The following is a 27,149-nucleotide window of genomic DNA, read 5'->3' on the forward strand; positions in this document are numbered from 1 at the left end:
CGGCGCTGTCTGCCAGCCATGCAGCAGCAGCGCCACCTAAGCGGCCAGCCAGCCAGCGGCCGCTAGACCCGGACTCAATTATGATTTGACTGTTAAAGTGTACATACGTCTTACTCTGTTTACTTGATCTGCAACTTTCACGTATTGCATCTTCCTTGAAATATGTTTATTCAACTTGAAGTTATAACAATTGGCGACGAGGATGGGATTTTTCTTTTCCATTGTTGACCCACATTTCCATGGCTACTTTAGAGCAACTGTTGCAAGGTCTCATAGAACAGCAAACGCTTCTCACAAATGCGATTCGTGATTTCGTCGCGACATCAAATGCGGGACGTCTCTCGTCGTAGTCTCTACCTCCTTTTCCTCCTTACGACGAGACAGCGGAAGACTGAAAAACGTCTTCGACAGCACTTCTTGGCATTTCATGTTGCAGGTGAGCAAACATGTAAGTCTCTATTCCTTTCATGGATTTCATGTTGTCGCAATTGGCTCCTTTGAAAGATCCTGCATCTTTGTCCTTTGCTGAAATGTGCTCACTTCTGTCCGTCTATTTCCAAAAGCAAACGCATGTGGTAGCCTCTCGTGTTGCCTTTTATCATTGTCAAAAACAGCCACATCAATCCTATCGCGTTTGGGCTGCTGAACTTCACGGCCTCAGTAGAAAGTGTCAATTTGTTACTGAAGTTCACAAAGAATCCTATGCCGATTCCATGGTATGAGATGCTATTATCCGATCAGCGCCCGACAAAGAAGTTAGGCAACGTGCCCTTCAGCTGGCAAATCCGACTCTAGATGAAGTCCTATCCATAGCTCAGTCTTTTGAAATTTCTCGCGCCGCTGGAGCACAAATAGACGCATGGGGCGACGTCAGGGAAATACAACCTCTGTGCAATGTTGAAGAAGCGTGTGGCGTGTCCCCGCCTGCCGATGTGGCCGCAGTACGCTCGCTTAACCGTAAACTAACCTCTAAGAAACTGCAGCAAAACCCACGGCAACTTCCTTCATGTCCGCGGTGTTCTACAAAACATTCACGAGAAGATTGTCCACAACATTGGGCCATGTGTCACAAATGCAAAAAAAAAGGGTCATGTGTCATCCGTTTGCAAATCCGACCGCATACATGTTCATGAACATGACGCTGATTCTGATTCTGTATTGTCTGTCGATTGCACTTCTTCCCTGTCAGGGAAGTTATTCCTCACTGTCCAAATACTTGGTCGAAATGTTCACATGCAGGTGGATACTGGTTCTGTTGCCACTATCATCACTTCTCAGACGTATCTTAAGCTGGGTTCTCCAATCCTGTCACCTGTCACTAGGCAATTAAGGACGTACAATAAACAGATGATTTCTCTCTTGGGAAAATTTGATGCTGAGATATCTTACAAATCTTTCGTTCGCACTGTTCCCATATTTGTGGTCGACTATAGTAACACAGAGAATCTTTTTGGTTTCGATGCCGTTCACATTTTTGGGTTCTCCATAGATGACTCTGTCAATATCGTCTCTGATGCTATTCCTTATGCTCAATTGGATTCCTTGTCGACGACATTTTCGTCCCTTTTTTCTCCTGGGTTAGGCCGTGCAAACGACTTTGAAGCTCATATCACGCTCAAACCCACTGCTCGCCCTAAGTTTTTTCGGGCTCGGCCCATTCCTGTGGCCCTTCGTGATCAGGTCAAACGGGAGCTGGATCGTCTCACTGCTTCAGAGGTCTTGCTTCCTATCACTTCCAGTGAGTGGTCCTCTCCTGTCATTGTCGTTGCTAAGCCAAATGGTGATATTCGTCTCTGTGGCTATTTCAAAGACACTGTAAATGCTCAATGCCTTGTCGACACGTACCCTATGCATCGACACTGCTTCCCGGCAGTTTCTGGTCCCTCAACACGCCTTTCGGCCTCTATCAATACCAACGATTGCCATTCGGGGTTGCCAGCATCCCTGCTCTCTTTCAGTGATTCTTGGAACAATTGTTGCTCACTCTCCCTGGGTGCATAAATTACCAGGACAACATTGTTGTCACTGGCTCAACCACTGACGAACATCTTCGAAATCTCTGCACGCTTTTTCATGTCTAACAGACTGCCGGTCTTAAGTGTAATCTTCAGAAATCAAAATTTTTTCGGGCATCTATCACATACTTGGGGTTTCAACTCTCTCAGGATGGTATTCGTCCACTTCAGCAAACTGTCGCTGCAATTGATGCCCTTCCTCGCCCTACATCTATTAAGGAACTGCAGGCCTTCTTGGGGAAAATAGCATACTATCACAAGTTTTTACCGTCTGCTGCTTCGGTGGCTCAGTCGTTGCATCGCCTGTTGCATAAAACCAAGCCTTTTCACTGGTCCGCGTCATGCGATGCAACTTTCCAGAAATTGAAGACTATGCTGAAACAGGCCCCGTGACTGGCTACTTATCGACCTGGCCACCATCTTGTTCTTGCCACGGATGCCTCTCAATATGGGGTCGGTGCAGTCCTTGCGCACCGTTTTTCTGACGGTTCTGAACAACCCATTGCTTGTGCCTTCAAAACACTCATGGATGCCCAACAAAAGTATTCTCAAATTGAAAAACAAGCTTTGGCCACTATTTATGCTCTTCATAAGTTTGGTGTTTTTCTCTATGGATCCAAATTTCATCTTGTTACAGATCACAAACCACTTGTTTCCTTGTTTCATCCATCAACGTCACTTCCTGACAAGGCTGCACACCGCCTCCAGCGTTGGGCTCTTTACTTGTCTCGTTTCAATTATGAGATTCATTTCCAGCCGACGGCTCAACATGCGAATGCTGATCCACTGTCTCGCCTTCCCATGGGTCCTGATCTGGCATTCGATAGGGACGAACTTTTGTGTTTCCACCTGGATGTTGCCGAGCAGCGGGTTGTGGACGGGTTCCCCATCACCGGGGACCGGCTGGCGGCTGCTACGGGTCCTGATCCTATCCTCTTCCAGGTTTTACACTGTATTCAGAAGGGTTGGCCAGATCGTCCGTCCGCTACGACTTCTGATCCGTTGCGGAACTACTACGCTTTGCGTTACCGCCTCACGGCTAGGGATGGTGTTATCCTCCTTTCCACCGAAAATGCTTCGCCGCGTGTTGTGGTACCTGCGTCTTTGCGTGCTTCGGTCTTGCGCCTCCTTCACCAAGGGCACTGGGGTGTGTCTCGCACAAAATCTATGGCGCGCCGTCGTGTGTACTGGCCCGGCATCAACTCTGAAATCACACACATGGTCGCTGCCTGCAGCCCTTGTGCGTCACAGGCCGCCGCCCCAAAGTCATCTTTGTCACCGTGGCCTTCGCCTGAGAAGTCCTGGGAGCGTATTCATGCATACTTCGCGGGACCTTTTATAGGTAGTTATTGGCTTCTCGTTATTGACGCTACTCTAACTTTCCATTCATTGTCCGTTGCATGTCGCCTACCACCGCGGCAACCACAAATGCTCTACCTCGCATTTTCTCTTTGGAAGGCCTTCCCTCTACTCTTGTTACTGATAATGGTCTGCAATTTGCCTCTTCCGATTTTGTGGATTTCTCTGCCCGTCACGGCGTCACACATGTCACGGCCCCTCCGTTCCAACCACAGTCAAACAGTGAGGCTGAATGACTGGTCCGCACATTTAAGGCTCAGATGAGGAAACTCCCGACTTCTTCTGCTGCTGCTGATGGTGCACTTCTCCAATTCCTGGCTTCTTACCGTTTCACCCCCATGGGCGACCACAGACGGGCACACTGGCTTTCCACCTCACGGCCGCGGGTGCCTTCGCTTGGCCGGTTCACTGCCGACGACCTTGTATTGGGTACAGGCATATGGCAGGCGGCCAAAATGGAGTCCTGGCCGCATCTTACGACACTGTGACCGATGCCTGTATGAAATCCAGACTCACGGGTGTTGCAGTGCATCATTCAGACCAGCTTCGGCCTCGTGTGCCGGCAACGCCTGTTCCGGACGCCGCTACACCATCTTCGGCTCTAACTGACGCTTGGGATACTGAAATCTCTCCTTACTCACAACGCAGTCCTCTCACCATCATATTGGTGCCAGCACAAGAACTGACGCCACCAGGAGACGTGCCCACGCAGGAACCAGATGACCATCATGTGTCGGAGCAACTCTACTCACCTCCTCCTCCTCCTAAGGACACGGACACATCGCCCATGTCTCCTGTAATAACAACCGGACTTGCCGCAACGGGCAGATTGGTGCACGGGGCCCCAGCACATTCGACGCCCACGTCTTCTGTCATCTCAACCCATTATCATCGGGGACACTTCCGTCCGTAAGGGTAAGCCTGCTCCTTGAGACTTTACGGCCAGTCAAACAACACCTATGGATGTTAGCAATCTACAGGCCACCTCCATCAAGACCTGTGCAAAAACTTCAAAAGGGGGGAAAAGTGTTGTGACTCGCCGATCTTTCAAAGTGCCGCCGCGCAGTTACGCACGTCCTCTACATACAGCGCTGTCTGCCAGCCATGCAGCAGCAGCGCCACCTAAGCGGCCAGCCAGCCAGCGGCTGCTAGACTCGGACTCAATTATGATTTGACTGTTAAAGTGTACACTGTTTACTTGATCTGTGACTTTCATGTATTGCGTCTTCCTTGAAATATGTTTATTCAACTTGAAGTTATAACAGTGGTCATTTTCGTTTGCACATCATTGCCAAAACTGTGTTGCTGTGAGAGCTGTCTGCTGTGCAGTTCAGCATCTGAGTGGTCAATGTGATGTTATGAAGAACTACCCTTTCTAAGAAAAAATAGAAATATAGTAGCAAAAAATTGCAACTAGCAATGATAATAGAGTGTATCAATGTGCACAGCAGAATTCATAGTCAAAGTTCTTGTCAAAGGTAGGGTGATAAATTCTTTACACTCCTGACATCTGAAGGAACAGGAAAGTGTCAACCTAACATTTCAGAATATAACAGTATAGATTTATTTGCTCTGTAAAATAAATAGTTGTGAAGTGTAAACACACACAGTTATATCCAGAATGTAGTAAATGGTATCTTTTTGCTGTATCCCTCTGCAAATTTATACTACATCTTTGAGAGTGTTCAGATCCTGTTTTCCTCGGGTTTTACTTAGCAAGCACTTCACACTATGTGTAAGATTCTGGAATGAATTATGCTAGCTATGGGAGGTTCCATTTTACTGCTCTGCTTGAAATTTGACAATTTTTTGAAAACAGGAAATAGCACAGTTCATTTATATCACAAACTCTTGCAGTATGTGAACAGGTTTAAAATAAAAGTTCTCCTACATCTATGGATGCCATGTACTGGGTGACAATTATTGAACTATACAAAATAAAACTGTCAACTTCTGAGCGGTTTGCATTAGGATGTTCGAAGTGCACGGTTGGCCGCGGGCACACTGGGAATTAGTATGCTAATGCATGGTTTGGTTTAGCAACGAAGCCAACTTTCATTTTAATGCGTTCATCAATAAGGCAGATTGGCACATCTGGGGGACTGAGAATCCGTATTTCACAATTGAGAAATTCTCTTCGCTCTCAACGGATGGCTGTGCGGAGTGCAATGTCCAGTCACAGAATAATCACTGTGATATTCCTTGATGGCACGGTGACTACCTAATGGTACATGAAGGTTCTGGAAGATTATTTCATCCCCCTTATCCAAAGAAGAGACCCCAATTTCGACAATATATGGCTCATGCACGACGGAGCTCGACCCTATCAAAGCAGGAGAGTGTTTGACATCCTGGCGGAGCACTTTGGGGACCGCATTCTCACTCTGGGGTACTCAGAGACCACTGGCATGGGCCACAATTGGCTGCCTATTCTCCGGATCTGAACACATGCAACTCCTTTTTGTGGGGCTATTTTAAAGACAAGGTGTACAGCAATAACCCCAAAACCATTGCTGAGCTGAAAACAGTCATTCAGGAGGTCATTGACAGCATGCATGTTCTCACACTTCAACAGGTCATGCAGAATTTCTCTGTTTGTCTATGCCACATCATTGCTAATGATGGCAAGCATATCAAACATGTCAGAACCTAAATCCGAATATCTGTAGTGACCAGAATGAGATTTTCACTCTGCAGCGAAGTGTGCGGGAACAAGACTTCAACTTGGGACCTTTGCCTTTCGCGTGCAAGTGCTCTACCATCAGACCTACCCAAGCACGACTCACGGCCCATCCTCACAGCTTAAATTCTGCCAGTATCTTGTCTCCTACCTTCGAAACTACACAGAAGCTCTTCCGCGAACCTTGCAGAACTAGCACTCCTGGAAGAAGGGATACTGCGGAGACATGGCTTAGCCACAGCCTGAGGAATGTTTCCAGAATGAGATTTTTCACTCTGCAGTGGAGTGTGCACTGATATGAAACTTCCTAGCAGATTAAAACTGTGCCGGAACAAGACTCAAACTCAGGACCTTGGCCTTTCGCAGACAAGTACTCTACCGTCTGAGCAAAGGTCCAGAGTTCGGGTCTTGTTCCGGCACACAGTTTTAATCTGCCATGAAGTTTCATCTGTAGTGATGTTTACATGTTGAATAAAGTATGTGAACACTGTAGTTTGTGAAGTAGAACTGGATTAAATTGCCCCACTGACATCGTAAATTGGTGAGTGTAAATGTATACAGAATTAATTCTTTTTCTCTCTGCAATCGGATAGGCTATGCATGTTTTGCTTTATTACTTTCTGAGTGTGAATAGCGTGTTATTTGGTATGCTTAGATTACATTATTATACGATGCTTTACATGCAGCTATTACTGTAACAATTTGGAATGACTTTTCGTAGATATTGTCATTAACTTCAGGTGTTTTTATTTTCTGGTTTGTCTCCGTCGTCATTCTCTCCATTTTTTGCACCTACGTATAAACGGTGATTGTAGCTTACATTTACAAAATGTACTTCGGAGTTGTGGGTGTGTGCGGTGGCAGCTATTGCAACCTCGCAATCACAGTGTAGCCAACCACACGCGAGCTATCAAGTGACATGTTTCACCGGCCCTGGATTATGTGACTCTATACTGCATACTCTGGCTTTGAACTCCAGTTTACCTGAATACATTTGTAAACAGGATTGAAGTGACTAAAATTATACAAGTACTCAACAATAGTACTCATTTCTGCACCAGACAGTAAACAGCTAGATAGGTACTAGTTGTACACTTAGGTGTTTCATGCTCCAATGTTGTCAACACAGTGACACATGATGGGAATTAAAGGGGGTGTATCAACTACTAGTCCTGGGCAGCCAATGAGAAAGCACCTGGCAGACGATAAGTTTGGAAGCAAGAGACATTGTAACATCCTGATATATGTATTTGGATAAAAACAGCTGTGTTCTCAGGTCTCACAGAAATTGCACACATTCTGAAGAAACAGATAAATATTTGCAGCAACAAGATATAAATTTCACAGCTATGCTATTAGGATGACTATTAAAAATAGTGATACCACGGATGATAGGGTTGGCTAGTGAAAAATGTAGAAAAGGAAACGGTCCACAAATTAATGTAAACCATTTCTTTTCATGTCTTTTATTTCTCCTTGTATTACAAAATGTAAAGAATAAATGGCATGAATTTAGACTAGGTGTAATAACTTTTTAGACAGCTACTTTGTCACTAAAACAATTTGTAATCCTGATTAGTCAGAGTAAGATAATAAGTTTTCCTCAAGAACATCTTGGGAAGAGTGTAAGTCAAGATTGTCAAAAGCTTTCTCTAAATTTGCAAATGCTGCAAACATAGGTCTGCCTATCTTTATTAGTGCCATAAGAATAATTGAAGACGGTGACCTGAACATTTTGAATACTATATAGCGTAACAAAAATTGTTGTACATAAAGCATAATCTTCAAACAAAACTCATTTTCACACGAAGCTAGACAATATTCGAGTAGTGGTATTAACACTCACCCAGCCATTGTCCACTTTATGCGTATGGACTTAAGGGTGTTGTTCTTGGCTTCCAGGAAGTATTCCAGATCGTCCATATTGACATAGCTGAATGTGAAGTCAACTTCTTCTAGCTGTGGGCAACTATCAGCTATTAGGCGCAGCAGAAGAGGTGTTTCATTGCTAGAATCGTATTCTCCCAGACAGAGGACACGTAGGTGCTCCAAGTGAGAGACTGCCTGTGCAAGTATCTCTGACCTCATCACTTCACTGGGTATCGTCAGTGAATTTATTTTGGGGCACTTCTCAACCAAGTTCTTGAGCATCTGCAAGTAAAACACCGTTTCCAAGCTATACAAACACACATGTGCAAATCCAAAGTTCACGGAGCACAGCAGAAGTTATTTTCCTGTTCAAAAAGGGCAACAAAAGCAAATGTAGAAACTCGACACATCAGGCTGTTTAACGTGGCATATAACATCCACTCAAAAATACCGAACAACAGAATAATATCACATTCAATTCCATCAGAATTCTTGTGACCGTGATGTAACCCAGGATAGAAAGATGGTCAGCACCCAATGTAGCATAATCTGTCTTTTATTGCACATCCAGATTTCAGCTAACAGTGCAGTTATCATCACCGCAGTACAGTTAATCATGCAGATTCAACATAATTAGTTGGGCTAATGCTTCTGTATGTCGGGTTGGAATTTGTGTCGTCATAATTATATTTAGTCCATGTGACAACCTAAAATACACTGATGATTGCTGCACTGTCAGCTGAAATCTAGATCTGCAATAATAAGGCATACAATATTAGGACTGGTGATGACTACCTTTCTGTAACGCACAGACTAAGCTGAAGCACTTCTCCAAGACAATCAAAGTGCATTTACAAAAGGGCAGTCATATAGTGAAAATATCTTTACAGTACAAGAACTTTTAATAGACAAACAGAATTTAATCTTTGAACTCACATCACTTTAATAGCTTTTGAAGAAGTTTTTGATACAGCAGACAGAAATACAGGGTGTCCGAAAAGACTTTCCCTGATTACATAAATTGATAACTCAGGCTAGAAGTAAGAAACAAATATGAAACTTGTGTCGAATTGTTTACAACTATCAAACTTTTTTTTTCTGTTTTAGGTTCGCAGTACGTAAGTACTGGATGAGGTGCAGTGCCCAAGAAGCCATGTTAACCAATCAGGAGAAGGCACAGTGTGTCCTGTGGTACCATGAGACACGATCACCAACCACAGTGCAGACACACTTCCAGACAACATTTGGAAGGAATCCACCTGGTGTGAAGAGCATTAAAGCCTGGTATGAGAAGTTCAAGAACACAGGATCGGTTGCTGACCTTCCGAGGTCTGGTTGACCAAGAACCTCAGCAGACAGGGTGGAAGCTGTAAGGCAGTCTTTTCTGAGAAGTCCGAAGAAATCGGTGCACAGGGCCTCACGTGAATTACAAATGCCAAAAAGCTCTCTCCATGACATTTTACACAAACGTTTATTGTTTTGTGCATACAAAGTGCAAACTGTTCAGGCCTCGTTGCCCAATGACAGTACACGTCGATATGACTTAGCGGTCGAAATGCTATCACGTATTGAGAACGATGATGCTTATCCAGACGAATTGCCTTTTCCGATGAAACGACCTTTTTTGTCAGTGGAGTAGTCAATCGCCATAATGTGCGCATTTGGGGTTCACAACCCCCTGGCGAGGTCATGGAGTGCACCAGAGGCAGTCCAAAGGTGAATGTTTGGTGCGCGCTATTGCACGATTGAATTATCGGGCCATTCTTCTTCGCTGAGGCTACCGTCACATCTGCAGTGTATCTGAACATGTTGCAACTGTATGCTGTTCCTCAGCTGCTTCAGTTATCACCCCGATGTCTTGTTTCAGCAAGACGGTGCACCGCCTCATTGGGGTTTGGACGTCCGTGCCTATCTCGATATGACCTTTCCTGGGCGATGGATTGGACGTGATGGGCCAACGGTTTGGCCTCCACACTCACCTGACATAACCCCATTAGACTTCTTTTTATGGGGTTATGTCAAGGACGAGGTCTACCGAACACGTGTACCAGATCTTGAAACCCTGCAGCAACCGATAACCACAGTCGTTGAATCGATCCCTCCAGTAATGTTGGCTAATGTGTGGACGGAAATTGAATATCGCCTAGATGTGCTAGATGCTACCAAGAGTGCTCATGTGGAAGTTTACTGTTGTGTGAAAAAAAACTTTGATAGTTTGTAAACAATTAGACACCAGTTTCATATTTTTATCTTACTCCTAGCCTGAGTTATCAATTTATGTAATCAGGGAAAGACTTTTCAGACACCCTGTAAGTTACGGGCAAAATGGGTGACAGGGGCTAGCCACCACTCCTCGTAGGATTAATCAAGAGTCTTTACCGTGTAGAAGAAACAGTAAAATACGGCAGAGAAAAGAACAAATGAGACGAAAACAAGGAGTGCAACAGGGGCATTCCCTCTAACCCTCTCTTTTTAACATCTATACTACAATGTCCTTAAAATTTGGATTGGAAATTAGATACTTATCCAGCAACTAAATTAAATAAACAGAAAATGACCTCCAGTTAACAGCAGACCTCCTTAGCCAAATACACGTAGAATACAAGCCAAAAACTCCATTACCAACCTATCAAGTTTAACAGCCAATGTGATTGGAAAAATTAACAGGCAACAAACTAACTGAACAACTGTCACAATTTAGGCTGCAACACTAGTCATGATTATGGCATAAATGAAAAGCTGCAATAAACACAACACTTAGCTACAAAACCCGAAAAAGACACAAAAATTAAATTTTATGAAACTAGAGCAATATCAATACTACGCCATGGAATGCTGCTGGATAAATAAAAATAAAGAAGACAACAAAATACAAGTGTCAAGGATGAGATCCTTGAGGAGAGTAAAGGGCTACAAGACATTTAATAAAGAACTGTGAGGGAACAGTTTTTGCATTTAATTCCTGGAAGAAAACTAAGTGCTGGACCGAGACTCTAACTCGGGACCTTTGCCTTTCATGGGCAACTGCTCTACCAATTGACATGCTGAACCACAACTCTCATGTCCTCTCATGCTTCGCAGGAGGGCTTCTGTGAAGTCTGGATGGTAGGAGACGAGGTACAGGCAGAAGCAATGCTGTGGGGATAGGTCATCAGTTGTGCTCAGGTAACTGAGTCGGTGGAGTACTTGCCTGCCAAAACCAAAGGTCTCGAGTTCGAGTCTCAGTCTAGCACACAGTTTTGATCTGCCAAGAACTTTCAGAACAGAAGTGATTGCTTAGAAAATTGGCTTTAAGTCTCTAAACTCAAGTTACAAATTTAGGAAAGTAATGGAATCTACCTCCCTACACGACCAATAGTGATATTTTGTCAGTAACATGTTTTTTTGGGGTTTGGGGGCTGGTCCCAGGTTTAATTTTCAGCCTAAGTTTCATCTCTTGCTGCATGATAAACATTCTGACTGTGGACACAGGTTTTTAAAATTCTCTAGCAATTATCAATTTGAGATGCAAATACTTTGAATACTTTTCTGGTAGATATGGTAAAGTAGGCCTATTTGTTACTGAAGCGAATTATCTTCAGTTATAATTTACACAGAATTACTACAGCTACAATTTTGTACACTGCTCTACTGATGGAGTAGCTATTGTGGGTTTGGCATGGGGTGCGTGTGCTATCTGCTGATGGTATTTCTTTGTGGTGCTTACAAAGGTGATTGTGACTGTGTGTGAGATCCGTGTAGGTAATTTTGCATCAATTCCTATCATACAGTATTGGTGATGTATGCTTTTAACACATCAGATCTTCACTTACGATTTCAGTGCGCCATAGCTACATTTGCATTTTATTTACTTCTGGTATGTTGACAATATAGTTGTGTAACATTACACTATATCAGTGCCAAATGTATCTCACTACAGAGCAGGTTCTTATAAAAAAAAAAGTAATAATCTAAAATAACATTTCTGACAATCACACACAATGTGAGGTGTTACGTTAAGTTAAACATAAAATATACGCTGAAGCACCAAAGAAACATATACGCATGTGCATTCAAGTATGTAAACAGGCAGAATACGACACTATGGTTGGTAATGTCTATATAAGATGAGAAGTGTCTGGCGTAGTTGTTGGATCGCTTACTGCTGCTACAATGGTAGGTTATCAAAATTTAAACAACATAATGTTATAGTCAGCACATGAGCGATGGTACACAGCATCTCTGAGGTAGCGATGAAGTGGGGATTTTCCCATACAAGCATTTCACGAGTGTACCATGAATATCAGGAATCTGATAAAACATCAAATCTCCAACATCGCTGTGGGCGGAGAAAGAACCTCGTCTGGGCCCCGTCGACACTGACATTGGATTGTTGATGACTGGAAACATGTTGCCTGGTTGGACAAGTCTCATTTCAAATTGTATCAAGCAAATGGATGTGTGTGGGTATAGAGACAACCTCATGAATCCATGGACCCTGCATGTCAGCAGGGGACTGTTCAAGCCGTGGAGGCTCCATAATGGTGTGGGGCATGTGCAGCTGGAGTGATATGGGACCTCTGATACGTCTAGATACGACTTTGACATATGTACGCATCCTGTCCGATCACCTGCATCCATTCGTGTCCATTGTGCATTCCAACAGACTTGGGCAATTCCAGGAGGGCAATGCAAAGCCTCACACATCCAGAACTGCTACAGAGTGGCTCCAGGAACACCCTTCTGAGTTTAAACATTTCCCCAGACATGAACACTATTGAGCGTATCTGGGATGCCTTGTAACACGCTGTTTAGAAGAGACTCCACCTGCTCGTACTCTTATAGATTTATGGACAGACTTACAATTCATGATGTCAGTTTCCTCCAGCACTACTTCAGACATAAGCCGAGTCCATCCCATGCCATGTTGCGGCACTTCTGCATGCTCGTGGGGGCCCTACACGATATTAGGCAGGTGCGCCAGTTTCTTTGGCTCTTCACTGTACATAAGATACAAAGGAATTACAGATATTGGCTGCAAGTGGGCACTGATTGAAACAAATGGGGACAGTTGAAAATTTGTGCTGGACTGGGATTTGAATGCAAGCCTCCTGCTTACTTGGTAGTTGCTCTGACCACAGTGAACAGATACAGTGGTCACTGTAACCGCACAGACTACCCTAGAATGCCTCCCATCACACCCAAATTCTCAACTTATCTACACACTACTAATGTAGTGACCCTTGCCCATTACCCTCATTACTTGCAGCATTTCACCGATTCCATTAAGTCTGAGCCTGGTGCACATCCGCACTGAATAGATCACTGGCCGTATCCCCTTTGAAAAGTATCTGTAATTCCTTTGTGCCTCAATTCATAATGGCTGGTAAATATAAATAAGACTAACAACAAGCATCAACACTCAGACACAAAAACTGATACTTACTGGGTAGTTGATCCTCTGCAAGCTAACCAGGGACAGCTCGGAAAGTCTATGGCAACTGGTATACAGGGCTCTGATAACACAAGGTGAGACAGGTTGCAGCATACGCACTTTCCGTAGATCCGGAGCATTGGGGAGAAACTCTATCGCCTCCCGGTCAGTTGCGCCAAACTGCCTGTCACAAAATTAGTTGATAACACATAAACACTTGTTTGTCAAGTGCCACCCGTAGTATCAGGAGATGGCCATTGTAGGCCAAAACCGGTTATGATAGTATCATAAAAAAGTGATTGTGTCAAAAATAAAAAATAATACATTACATAATAATGACATCTTATTCCTTAATAGAACCTCAAATATGTCCGAATGCACCTTCCATACACATTGTCAATATTCTGAAGTGAAATATCTGTAGCTTCTACAATGACATCTGTCTTGTACACGAATCCAGAAGCAAAGCTGTTTCAAAATCTTTCTTTAAAGAGAATGGTAATAATGTGTGGTGGAGCAGAGAAACTAATGCTAACTTTCTGAAATTCCAATTTCTTCAGATAGTAATAGAACATAAGGGCTCACAAGAAATGAGTAGGAAACACCCGTTACTGGGGCAAAGGACAGGCAGCATGGCAAGCCAACAATGTAAAGTTACAGCTGACAGCCATTTTTTTAAAATCACATACAGTGGTCATGTGAATGTGTGTGTGTGTGTGTGTGTGTGTGTGTGTGTGTGTGTGTGTGTGTGCGCGCGCGCGTGTGGCCAAAAGCTTACTTGTTTAGCAATCTCTCTGTTGTGCCTTTTTGAGTCAGCATCTCCACAAAACGGGGAGTAGCAACATTCGCGATACTGTCAATAACTTAAATGCCCTAGATAAGCAGAAAATTTTCCAAAAAACTGCTCAGGTTTAACATGAAAATATTTTTAGAGCAGAGTACACCAAATGTTTTAACATATTGTACATGTGCCCCAGTTACTGGTTAACGCCTATGCAGTTAAGGACAAACTAAGTCATCTTTTAATGTTTGTCAAATGGCGACAACTGTCATTCCTGAGCCAGGCCACTGCCGCAAAGACGGCAACAATTACGCTTCATAATACAGCATATCCCGCTCCTCCCCCCACGAACCACGAACCCTGCTGTTGGTGGGGAGGCTTGCGTACCTCAGCAATACATATAGCGGTACCGTAGGTGCAACCACAACAGAGGGCTATCTGTTGAGAGGCCAGACAAACATGTGGTTCCTCAAGAGGGGCAGCAGCCTCTTCAGTAGTTGCAGTGGCAACAGTCTGGATAATTGACTGATGTGGTCTTGTAACATCTACCAGAACGGCCTTGCTGTGCTGGTACTGCAAACGGCTGAAAGTGAAGGGAAACTACAGCTGTAATTTTTCCGAAGGGCATTCAGCTTTACTGTGTGGTTAAATGATGATGGCATCCTCTTGGGTAAAATATTCTGAAGTAAAATAGTCCCCCATTTGGACCTCCGAGCGGGGACTACTCAGGACGATGTCTTCATCAGCAGAAAGAAAGCTGGCATTCTGTGGATCGGAGTGTGGAATGTCAAATCCCTTAAGGGGCTCTGGAACGCCCTATACTTGCAATGTTAAAATAACGCTTATAAATTACATCTTTCCTCACAAAGTATTTGAGGTAGGAAGTTGAACTTTTTACAGATTATTTATTGGAATATGGGCTACAACTTAACACAGGGATTTTACAAAATTTTAGTTCAGTTATTAAAGATGATTTTTTTTCAATTGTAATGAAAATTCACATTTTTTTGCAATTTTTTATTTATATATTCAAAAATATACAGTTTTTTTGGAAAAAGGCTGTGTTAAATTATGCAGAAGGTACTGTGTAACATTTACTGAAAGTTTGAAACAAATATGTTTGGAAGATCCCTAGAAAACATGTAATTAGTATGAGAAAATAAAAGTTTTGGGAATCGAGCGACAAAGATTGGATTAACTTTTTAGTGCATTCCAGGTCCATAGGATGGATTATCTTCATCCTCTGCAAACTCCTCCTCCAGCTTCCTCTTGTTCCTCCTCCTGTTTACTCTTGCTTGTATTTCTAGACTCTTTACAGCCCTGTCTGCAGCCCGAAGGCGTTCCTTTTCTAAAGCAAGCATCGCTCGTACCACGTTAGAACCTATCTTCATTCGCATATTTCTAAATACCTTGCACCTTACAATGTTGCCATCATTGAAAGTCGCAACAGCATCATACAGACCAAAGTGAAGTGTTTCTATTCCAACAAATACAGTCTTGGGGATTCTCGACCATATAACACTATTTACACTTTCATTGGGGTTTTGAGTTTTTCCGTGAATACACTTTTTCAACAGTTCAGGTGCTGCTAAGTCTCTGAAAATAGGTTTTATCACCTCCATTATTGCATGAGGCAGATTATGCTTATGAGTGTACACTTCACCAGTTAGCAATCCTTTGTTATATTTACACCAACTGTCTTCTTCTTTGGGACACAAGCTATGTTGGGGATTTTCATCGGTGAAGAAGTATGAAAAAAAGAGCCCAAACAGCCTTCTTCATTTCGTCGACACTTTGTGTATTTTGCCTAATAGCCATTCTATAATAGTTCTGTATTTTGTCAATTACACTGTCAGTTAACCTTCCCTTCCCATCCAACCCTTTACCATCACCGAGTTTTTGTTTTTTGTACGAAGCTTTCAGTCGCCGAAGTCTTGTTCCCATTCGCTTCTGTACGTGTCCAATACACTCAAATTTCTGCACTACAACATCATCACCATAGGGCTTCAGTCCTTGAACATGTTTGAAACTTTTAGAATCACCGTCACCAAGGTAATTAACATATCGCACTTTATCACACGCCTCAGAACGCTGGAATATACTGGCAACACCAGCCACTTCCATTCCTCCACTACTGCCACTATAGTTAGCTTTGCAATTATTTTCATGTGTACCTTTATATTTTTGTGGACATCTACAATACTTTGATATTACTGCTACATCTAAAACTTTCCCTGTATACATACTGGTGGCAGATACTACACCATGAAGAGATGTGTGTCCCCGTTTATGCAAGGTACCATCGAACGCTGCAGTCAAATCTCTGTTACCATTATTTTCCATTACTGCCTCTTCCACAGCGTTCTTCATAGATTCTATACAGACATCTTCTACTTTAGATCCTATTAATTTATTATAGGTCATAAACTTGGTTGGGGGATTTGGAAGATTCATGATGCCACAGAAAATTGCACCTGCAGTAGCACCCTTACCAACTGAACACAAGGAATAAACAAATCTAATGTTGTGTTCATAGATTTTGCTACCATTTTCTTCAGTTGCAGTTACTGCAACACTTTTCCAAAAGGTGGTCATGTATGAACACTTATCACATTTCAGTTGTGTTTCACTAGCAAGTCCTACGTGCTTTATTATGGAGAGTTCCAGACCAACTTCACTACAATGAATACATCTTACACAGTTTGAAAAAATTCCTTTGAGAACCGACATATCAAATATTTCATTCACATCCGATTCGCCCATAAAACATTCATAGTTTTCACTCATTGAACCAAGCTTCTTCTGTGAAGTATTTTCTTTCCCACTTTGACTGCTATGGGCAGGAGTACTTGAGAGGTTAGGTTCACTCACTTGGTTATCGTCTTTATTGTTTACAGTAATAACACATACCTTTGGCTTTCCAACATTTCTCCTTTTCTTAAAAGCCTTCAGAGGATTTCTAATAACTTTACTTTTACTCATTATTATACTTCAACAAAACAGAGACTCAAAAAACAGAATTAATTACGAATATTTTCGAGATAACGACAGAGTAAATAAACATGAAACAATCGACAATCACGCCAGCGATATATATTGAACCATCACAGGTTAGCCACAACACATACTTTATCTCACATCGTGATTTTGAGCCTTTCCGGAGCCCCTTAACTGGGCAGGTAGGTTAGAAAATTTAAAAAGAGAAATGGATAGCTTGAAGTAAGATATATTGGGAATTGGTGAAGTTCAGTGGCACGAGGAACAAGACCTCTGGTCAGGTGAATACAGGGTTATAAATACAAAATCAAATAACGGTAATGCAGGAGTGGGTTTAATAATGAATAAAAAAAACAGGAACGTGGATAAACTACTACGCACAGCGTAGTGACCGCATTATTGCAGCCAAGGTAGATGAAGCCCACGCCTACCACAATAGTACAAGCTTATATGCTAACTAGCTCCGCAGGTGAAAAGGTTGAAGAAATGTATGATGAGATAAAAGACTCATATAGTTACGGGAGACAAAAATTTAGTAGTCATGGAGGACTGGAATGCAATTGTAGGAAAAGCAAGAGAAGGCAAAATAGTAAGTGAATATGGACTGGGGTAAGGAATGAAAGGGGAAGCTGCCTGGTAGAATTTTGCACAGAGCATAGCTAACACTTGGTTTAAGAATCATGAACAAAGGTTGTATACATGGACGAGGCCTGGAGACACTGGAAGGTTTCAGATAGATTATGTAATGGTAAGACAGAGATTTAGGAACCAGGTTTTTAATCGTAAGACATTTCCAGGAGCAATGTGGACTTTGACCATAATTCATTGGTTATGAACTGTAGATTGAAACTGAAGAAACTGCAAAAAGGTAGGAATTTAAGGAGATGGGACCTGAATAAACTGAAAGAACCAGAGGTTATAATGAGTTTCAGAGAGAGTATTAGGGAACAACTGACAGGAACAGGGAAAAGAAATACAGTAGAAAAAGAATGGGTAGCTTTCAAAGATGAAATAGTGAAGGCAGCAAAGGATCAAGTAGGTAAAAAGAAGAGGGCTAGTAGAAATCCTTGGGTAACAGAAAAGATATTGAATTTTTTGACAAATGGATAAAATATAAAAATGCCACAAATGAAGCAGGCAAAAAGAAATACAAACATTTCAAGAATGAGATCAACAGGAAGTGCAAAATGGCTAAGCAGAGATGGCTAGAGGACAAATGTAACGATGTGGAAGCATGTATCACTAGGGGGTAAGATAGATAATGCCTACAGGAAAATTGAAGAGATCTATGGGGAAAAGAGAACCACTTGTATGAATATCGAGCTCATATGAAAAACCCATCCGAAGCAAAGAAGGGAAAGCAGAAAGGTGAAAGGAGTATATAGAAGGTGATGTGCTTGAGGGCAATATAATGGAAATGGAAGAGGATGCAGATGAAGATGAAATGGGAGATATGATACTGCATGAAGAATTCGACAGAGCACTGAAAGATCTAAGTTGAAACAGGGCCCTGGAAGTAGACAACATTGCATTAGAACTGCTGATAGCCTTGGGAGAGTCAGCCCTGACAAAACTCTTCCATCTGGTGAGCAAGATGTATGAGACAGGCGAGATACCCTCAGACATCAAGAAGAATTTCAATCCCAAAGAAAGCAGGTGTTGCCAGGTGTGAAAATTACCAAATTATCAGTTTAATAAGTCACAATTGCAAAGTACTAACACAAATTCTTGATGGACGAATGGAAAAACTGGTAGAAACCAACCTCAGAGAAGACCAGTTTCGATTTCGTACAAATGTTGGAACATGTGAGGCAATACCGACCCCATGACTTATCTTAGAACACAGATTAAAGAAAGGCAAACCTATGTTTCTAACATTTATAGAGTCAGAGAAAGCTTTTGATCATGCTGACAGGAATACTCTCTTTCAAATTCTGAAGGTGGCAGGGGTAAAATACAGGTAGCAAAAGGCTATTGACAATTTGTACAGAACCAGTCAGAAGAGTCGAGGGGCATGAAAGGTAAGCAGTGGTTGAGAAGGGAGTGAGACAGGGTTGTAGCTTATCCCCAGTGTTATTCTGTCTGTATATAGAGCAAGCAGTAAAGAAAACATAAGAAAAATTGGGAATAGGAATTGAAACCCATGGAGAAGAAATAAAAACTTTGGTGTTTGCCAATGACATGGTAATTCTGTCAGAGACAGCAAACGACCTGGAAGAGCAGCTGAACAGAATGGTTGGTTGGTTGGTTGGTTTAAGAGAGGGGGGAGGGACCAACAGCTACGTCGTTGGTCCCTTGTTCTGAATAAAACAATGCCACAAGAGTGAGAATAAAACAAGCAAGAGTGACAACGCAAAATGGAGAGAAAGGAAAAACCACAAGAACGACGGATGGGTAACAAACACTTAAATGGAAAAAAAAGGGGAGAAGAAAACCACAGAAATGCAAGGAACAGGTAGAAGAGATTAAAACGACAAAACAGATTACCATGGCTGGCTGACCATGAGAATAGAAAGGAGAAGCCAGCCACTCTGCAACACATTAAAACCTCCACCCTAAAAGCACTAGGGTGTAGGACACAGAAGGACAAAGGACATAAGGTAAAATTTAGATCAAATGATAAAACCTACCCTCACAAATAAAACATAAAACTAAATTAGCCAATGAGGCATTGTCAGATATAATTAGCGACAACGAGAGTGGCAACTGAAGATTTCGTCGCACGGCAGTCAAAGTGGGACAGTGCACCAGAATATGGGCCACTGTCAACCGGGCACCGCATTGACACTGAGGCTGGTCTTCACGGCGCAGGAGGTACCCATAGGTCGCCCAAGCTTGGCCAATGCGGTGACGGCAGAGAACTACGGAGTCCCTGCGAGAGGCCCGCATGGAAGACTGCACATATTCATCGTCTCCTTAATGGCACACAGTTTGTTGTGTGTACTGAGACTACGCAATTCCGTCTCCCAAAGACGAAAAACCTGGCAACGTAAAAACGAACACAAGTCAGTTATTGGAATGCCGATCTCCAGAAGCGGTTTCCATGTATCCTGTTTACCCAGCCTGTCAGCAAGTTTGTTGCCTGGGATTCCAATGTGTCCTGGAGTCCACACAAACACCACTGAACGACAGTTTGTTGCTGGTAGGAGCCCCCGGTGTAAAACCTGTCCCACGCACCCTCCCACCACCACCTACTCCAGTCCTGTAACCCGGAAGGTGTACACGATCAAAGGCAGAGCCATGTGTGAAAGCACCCACGTGATTTACCAACTGACCTGCCTACACTGCGAAGCCTTCTATGTGGGAATGACCAGCAACAAATTGTCCATTCGCATGAACAGACACAGGCAGACAGTGTTTGTTGGTAATGAGGATCACCCTGTGGCTAAACATGCCTTGGTGCATGGCCAGCACATCTTGACACAGTGTTACACCGGCCGGGTTATCTGGATACTTCCCACTGACACCAACCTATCAGAACTCCAGAGATGGGAACTTGCCCTTCAATATATTCTCTCTTTCCATTACCCACCAGGCCTCAACCTCCGCTAATTTCAAGTTGCCGCCCTCGTACATCACTTGTCATTCAACAACGTCTTTGCCTCTGTACTTCCGCCTCGACTGACATCTCTGCGAAAGAATTGAAGTTGGAGAGGAAATTCTGGAGTTCTTCTTCACTGTGAGTCCAGATCATGAAGATGTCGTCAATAAATCTGTACCAAACTTTGGGTTGGCAGGCCTGGGTAACCAAGAAGGCTTCCTCTAAGTGACCCATAAATAGGTTGGCGTACGAGGGGGTCATCCTGGTACCCATGGCTGTTCCCTTTAATTGTTGGTATGTCGGGCCTTCGAAAGTGAAGAAGTTGTGAGTTAGGATGAAGCTGGATAAGGTAATGAGGAAAGAGGTTTTAGGTAGGGTGGCAGGTGATCGGCGTAAAAGGAAGTGCTCCATCGCAGCGAGGCCCTGGATGTGCAGGATATATGTGTACAAGGAAGTGGCATCAATGGTTACAAGGACGGTTTCCGGAGGTAACAGATTGGGTAAGGATTCCAGGCGTTCGAGAAAGTGGTCGGTGTCTTTGATGAAGGATGGGAGACTGCATGTAATGGGTTGAAGGTGTTGATCTACGTAGGCAGAGATACGTTCTGTGGGGGCTTGGTAACCAGCTACAATAGGGCGGCCGGGATGATTGGGTTTGTTAATTTTAGGAAGTAGGTAGAAGGTAGGGGTGCGGGGTGTCGGTGGGGTCAGGAGGTTGATGGAGTCAGGTGAAAGGTTTTGTAGGGGGCCTAAGATTCTGAGGATTCCTTGAAGGTACGACTGGACATCAAGAATGGGATTACCTTGGCAAACTTTGTACGTAGTGTTGTCTGAAAGCTGACGCAGTCCTTCAGCCACATACTCCTGATGATCAAGTACCACGCTCGTGACGTTACCCTCTCCCTTAAAACCCATATCCTTTCGTCTTTCCCTCTCCTTCCCTCTTTCCTGATGAAGCAACCATGGGTTGCAAAAGCTTGAAATTTAACGAATGTGCTGTCCAATGGCCAGCTTCACACATCCGTCCACATCAAACCCACCAACAAGCAACAGTACCTCCATTATGACAGCAGCCACCCATTCCACATCAAACGGTCCCTTCCCTACAGCCTAGGTCTTCGTGGCAAACGAATCTGCTCCAGTCCGGAATCCCTGAACCATTACACCAACAACCTGAAAACAGCTTTCGCATCCCGCATCTACTCTCCCGACCTGGTACAGAAGCAAATAACCAGAGCCACTTCCTCATCCCCTCAAACCCAGAACCAACCACAGCAGAACCCCAAAAGTGCCCCACTTGTGACAGGGTAATTTCCGGGACTAGATCAGATTCTGAATGTGGCTCTCCAGCAGGGATACGACATTCTCAAATCCTGCCCTGAAATGAGATCCATCCTTCATGAAATCCTCCCCATTCCACCAAGAGTGTCTTTCCGCCGTCCACCTAACCTTCGTAACCTGTTAGTTCATCCCTATGAAATCCCCAAACCACCTTCCCTACCCTCTGGCTCCTATCCTTGTAACCGCCCCTGGTGTAAAACCTGTCCCATGCACCCTCCCACCACCACCTACTCCAGTCCTGTAACCCGGAAGGTGTACACGATCAAAGGCAGAGCCACGTGTGAAAGCACCCACGTGATTTACCAACTGACCTCGTACATCACTTGTCATTCAACAACATCTTTGCCTCTCAGGGTGTTTATACCCGGGACATCCAGGAGATCCAGGAAAAACCTGGGAATTTTTTCGTCCGGGAGAAAACCGGGAAAAACCCTGGAACTTTTTAGAATTCCAGGAACTTTTCCTTGTTTTAGTTAGCATATAAATTTTTGTGATTTTGACTGGTAAGAACCGATACTCTAACGAAGGATATTACTGTATCCCGCTTCTGCAGAATAATGCTACAGCAAATAAACAAACGAGAGAAAAAAAACGAAAATAAAACTTAAGTCGCAAAGGAAATGCGCCATATACAAGAACAAAACACAGTGCTCATACAAGCGTCTGACAACCGAAGTGTGTCAAAGGCTTCAGGAAGAATATGCAGTGATTCCTAACAACAAATTGCCTCCGATGAGTGTGACATGACAGCTGTTTACATTTGAGCAGTTGGGGGGCAGGCTCTTGCGCATGCACAGTTGAGTCGCCTATGAATAGTACCTTCTCCCGCTTCTGGCTACAGATGTGTGGCTGGACGCCACTATCAACATTGCTCCGGTTCGGAAATATCGTAGATCCAGGGCTGATGCACAGAGCAGTCTGAGTTGTAGTTGGGAGCTGGGTAGTCTCCACGTGACACGAGTTTACGTTTAGTGATTTTGCTGTTTCCTCTTCGTTTATTGCTCTCACATTAAATGAAAACAAAACGGATTTCTGTGGCCGGGAGCTACCAAATGAATTAAAATACGTTTGCATAACTACGCAAGGCTAAAATATGTTGTTATTTTCAGGTTGTATTTCCACCTTTCTGACAGTCCAGAATTAATCACCTTGCAGAACAATGAAGTTATTTTTGTCGGTTTGCTAAAGAGATTTGGTTTTTATTAATATTTTGCACTGAGACAGTCAATTTATTTGTAACGAAGTGTTTAATTTCACACTGTTGGCTAGTTTCAACTGTTCACTGCATTTCAAGTGAACATTTTCCATCTTCTAGCTCGTATGGCATTATGCCATAATAAAGAACCAAACACGAGAATACAGTACTGATACTCAAGAAAATTTACATCCGAATCCGACCATACGATTGAGTACTTTAAGCCGAATTATGCATTTTAGTATAGTTCACGAAATTCCGATGCTCCTGAAGTGTCCTTTGATGTCTTGTTTCTTTTATGACATAATGCAAGATCTTTAAATATTTTACACGTACGAACATGCAGGCTTCCTGCGTCATCATAGCTGTGCAGGTGCAGTGACGCCTGTTATCTGGCGCTCTCTGGCAACCAGTGAAACAAACCAATTTTCTAACACATCACGGGAAAATATTGCGAATGGTGGTTTGAAAAGTGTTACTTTCAAAGTAAATTTCCTTTTACGCAAGATGAACTATGTACGAGAATGTACGAGAATGTACGACGAATGTCTTAAATCACAGAGCGTTTGACTCTCATTTAAAAATCAACTCTTTGAGGACGACCATCTACAAGAATTTCGAGCCCAGAAGATCAGACATTTACGTCATTATTAAAAATTTTACTGGCACATTTGTGTGATGTATCTTAAAGTGTAGCACGTGCAAAATGATCAGCATTATATGTGGAAGCTTAGCTTCTCTTGCAGCTTATTAATCTTCGAGACCAATTTTATATGTGAACACTTTGTTTTTCTTATAGCAAAACTATGTATATTAATTTAAACCATTAACTTATCTTATTTGTGTTTTCGCGCTACTTAAGAGTGATCTTGCTAGTGGCTGACTACATCACGTGTCCTATGCTGTCATCAGCTGCCGAGATCATGTGACATGAGCTATGACTGGCTTACAAAAGGGCGTCGCAATCTCGATTTCATTGCTTCGGAAAGTAACTTGCAGTGTTTGGTGGAATTCGAATTTATGTCTCCGTAAAGCGAAGAAATGCAACGTACATGTTGCTGCACATCAAAGATCTTCCCAAAACGTGTTTTTCCCCCCCCTAGGTTTCGTTTTCTAAAGTGCCAGCAAATTCTACGTCTGTGTAGAAAACCATAAACATTCTAAGTACTGATCAGTTTTACAGTGCCAAGGAAGAGTATACTGTCATTTAACACGGAAAAAGTGTATTTTCACCCAGGAGAAAGCGTATTTTCACCCGGGAGAAAGTGTATTTTCAACCGGGAAATCCGGGAAAAATCCGGGAATTTTTTTTCCTTGTCCACGTATACACCCTGCCTCTGTACTTCTGCCTCGACTGACATCTCTGCCCAACCTCTTTGCCTTTACACATGTCTGTGTGTGTGTGTGTGTGTGTGTGTGTGTGTGTGTGTGTGTGTGTGTGTGCAGACGCGCATGTGGATACCTGTCCTTTTTTCCCCTTAAGGTAAGTCTTTCCACTCCCGGGATTGGAATGATTCCTTACCCCCTCCCTTAAAACCCACATCCTTTCGTCTTTCCCTCTCCTTCCCTCTTTCCTGATGAAGCAACCTTGAAGAGGACTGTTAATCTGTATCTAGTGGAAAGCTTGTTGCTAGGCCGTCACTCAGAACATATTGTTACATTTAATGAAAACTGCTATTTTAGTGATAAAACTGAGTAAAGTAGGTGTTAGAGTTGCTAAACATTTATGTATACAAATTTTCTGGAAGTGAAGAATAGAAATATCTTGTTTTTGGAAAAGGAGGTGAACTTCATTGTCGTCAATGGCTATAAATCGACAGAGCGGTAAGTGTACAAAGTTCCCTAAAATACAGGAAAGGAAAAGCATTCTCTATGGTTTTCACTCAATTCATAACAACCTCTCATAATTTCTTAATAACAGTAATTGGATTTTGTTCTTGTTTTTTAGTATGGTGCTGAACTGCACTGACCAATTTTGATGTAGCAGGACATGTAGTTTGAAGGAAGCTTGTGTCCCAAGCAATCTCCTTTTCTCATGAAAAGGAAATTGCTGTTTGATCTTATTTACTTGTAACAGTGGTCCCTTAGGTATGAAAAGCTACGAAAACTTGGGCTAAAAGCCATCTGCACTACGGCCAAGTAACCAACAGAGTTGTATTTTAAATCTTAATGAACAATAACTTCCTCCAATACATCACCAACCGGTGTAGAAGCTGATCATTTAAGGAAGCAGCAACCAAAATTCCAGTACCAATTACGTCTTAAAGTCTCAATCAAAAATCAATCTCTCTCTCTCTCTCTCTCTCTCTCTCTCTCTCTCTCTCTCTCTCTCCAAACACACATATAAATATTCATAATATTATGATAAAAGTCGTTTTACAAACATCAAGTATAGATTTAAGTGTCAGGAAGTCTCTTATGCAAGCATCTGTAGAGAGCGTAGCCATTTATGTAAGTGAAACATGGGTGATAAACAGTTTAGAAACGAAGAGAAGAGAATATAAGCTTTTGAAATATGGTGCTACAGAAGAATGCTGAATATTAGATGAGTAGATCACATAACTAATGAGGCGGCACTGAATAGAATTGGGGAGAAGAGGAATTTGTGGCACACTTTGACAAGAAGGAAGAATTGGTGGTAGGACACATTATGAGACATCAAGGGATCAACAATTTGGTACTGGAGGGAAGTGAGGAGAGTAAAAATCATAGAGGGAGACCAAGAGATTAATACACTACACAGATTCAGAAGCAGGTAAGTTGCAGTAGTTATTTAGAGATAAAGAGTCTCGTGCAAATAAATAGGTAACACAAATTTTTCACTTCTTTTTTAAATTTTAATTAATGTGGTCCCATGGGAGCTGAAGAAATGTCAGATTGTGTCACTACTTAATTCATAATAAGCAGATATAATCATTTTAAAAAGTAATAAATGGCTCACCTGGCGCGGTGGTGTCCACGTAAAGTATCACGCGGTCTAATCGATGGACAGCTGCAAACCAAAAAGTTGTTTTTAAACATCCACTTCACTGGGGTAAATTTTAAAATTCATATGAGAATTAATTACAGCAGTATATGAGGTGTGTTCAAAAAGAAACCAAACTTTTGAAATAGCGCACCAACCAGCTGAGAGCTCGCTGCCGCTCCTGCAGTGCGCCTGGTGACAGGTTTAGACAACAACCTGCCATCTGTCTCTGTCACTTGGACCATTAGCAAGCGAACCAAAGCCGCTGAAGTAAGCATGTGTAAAGCTTGCTCATTGGATTAGTGCAATGAAGGAGCTTTAAGAACAACGCTTTAAGAACTCAGTCGCCGCAGACCGCTATTCCACCAGCAAGGGTGCTGCCGACAGGCAGTGTGGTTCAACTATCAAGTTTTCGACGCATGCGCAGAATAGTTACAGTACGCTATATATTGCGGAACGGAGGACGTTTTCGCCAGTCTGCGATGGCTCACCTGAAGATGACTGGCAGGTGCCCAGTTGAAATATCGCGCGAAGTATTGAACGACGACCGGCTGCAAGCCCGAAATTTGTTTGAACAGTCAATTCGCCAGGAAAATTTTAAAATTCACACAGAGAAATTCTGCCTACAAACTTAGCGAAACTTTCACAGAGACATTTCAAATGCTTAGCCAAGCATATGAGGAGGACTGTACAAGTGGCATGCAGTGCTACGCACGGTTTAAATGTTTTCAACAGGGCAGAATGTCGGCCTGTGACGGTTCCAAGTCTGGACGCCCTTCCTCATCAACAGATAATGGCCATGTGGATAGCATTCATGCCGTGATTCGCAAAAATCGTGATTTAACTGTTTGGGAAGTTGGTGAGGAGGTGGGCATCAACGTAGGACCGTGCCATCAAATTTTGAGCGAAAAACTTAAGACGCGCCATGTCAGTGCAACATTCATACCGCATTTGTTGACTGAAGATTAGAAACAGATCCGTGTCGAAATTTGC

General features: G+C 42.9%; 1 protein-coding gene across 4 annotated transcripts in view; it reads right to left on the reverse strand.

Annotated features, from left to right (window-relative positions):
- Positions 1 to 27,149, reverse strand: part of LOC124718856 (F-box/LRR-repeat protein 2-like) — a 143,463-nt gene that overhangs the window by 51,727 nt on the left and 64,587 nt on the right. For all 4 annotated transcript variants that reach the window (XM_047244482.1, XM_047244484.1, XM_047244481.1 and 1 more), the window contains exons 6-8: positions 26,133 to 26,183; positions 13,349 to 13,520; positions 7,901 to 8,205 (exon numbers count right to left, since the gene is read on the reverse strand). In XM_047244482.1, the coding sequence (XP_047100438.1) occupies positions 7,901 to 8,205; positions 13,349 to 13,520; positions 26,133 to 26,183 (528 nt within the window). The remainder of the gene's footprint in view (positions 1 to 7,900; positions 8,206 to 13,348; positions 13,521 to 26,132; positions 26,184 to 27,149) is intronic.

The sequence above is a fragment of the Schistocerca piceifrons genome, chromosome 10 (assembly GCF_021461385.2).
Source record: "Schistocerca piceifrons isolate TAMUIC-IGC-003096 chromosome 10, iqSchPice1.1, whole genome shotgun sequence".
Lineage (NCBI taxonomy): Eukaryota > Metazoa > Arthropoda > Insecta > Orthoptera > Acrididae > Schistocerca > Schistocerca piceifrons.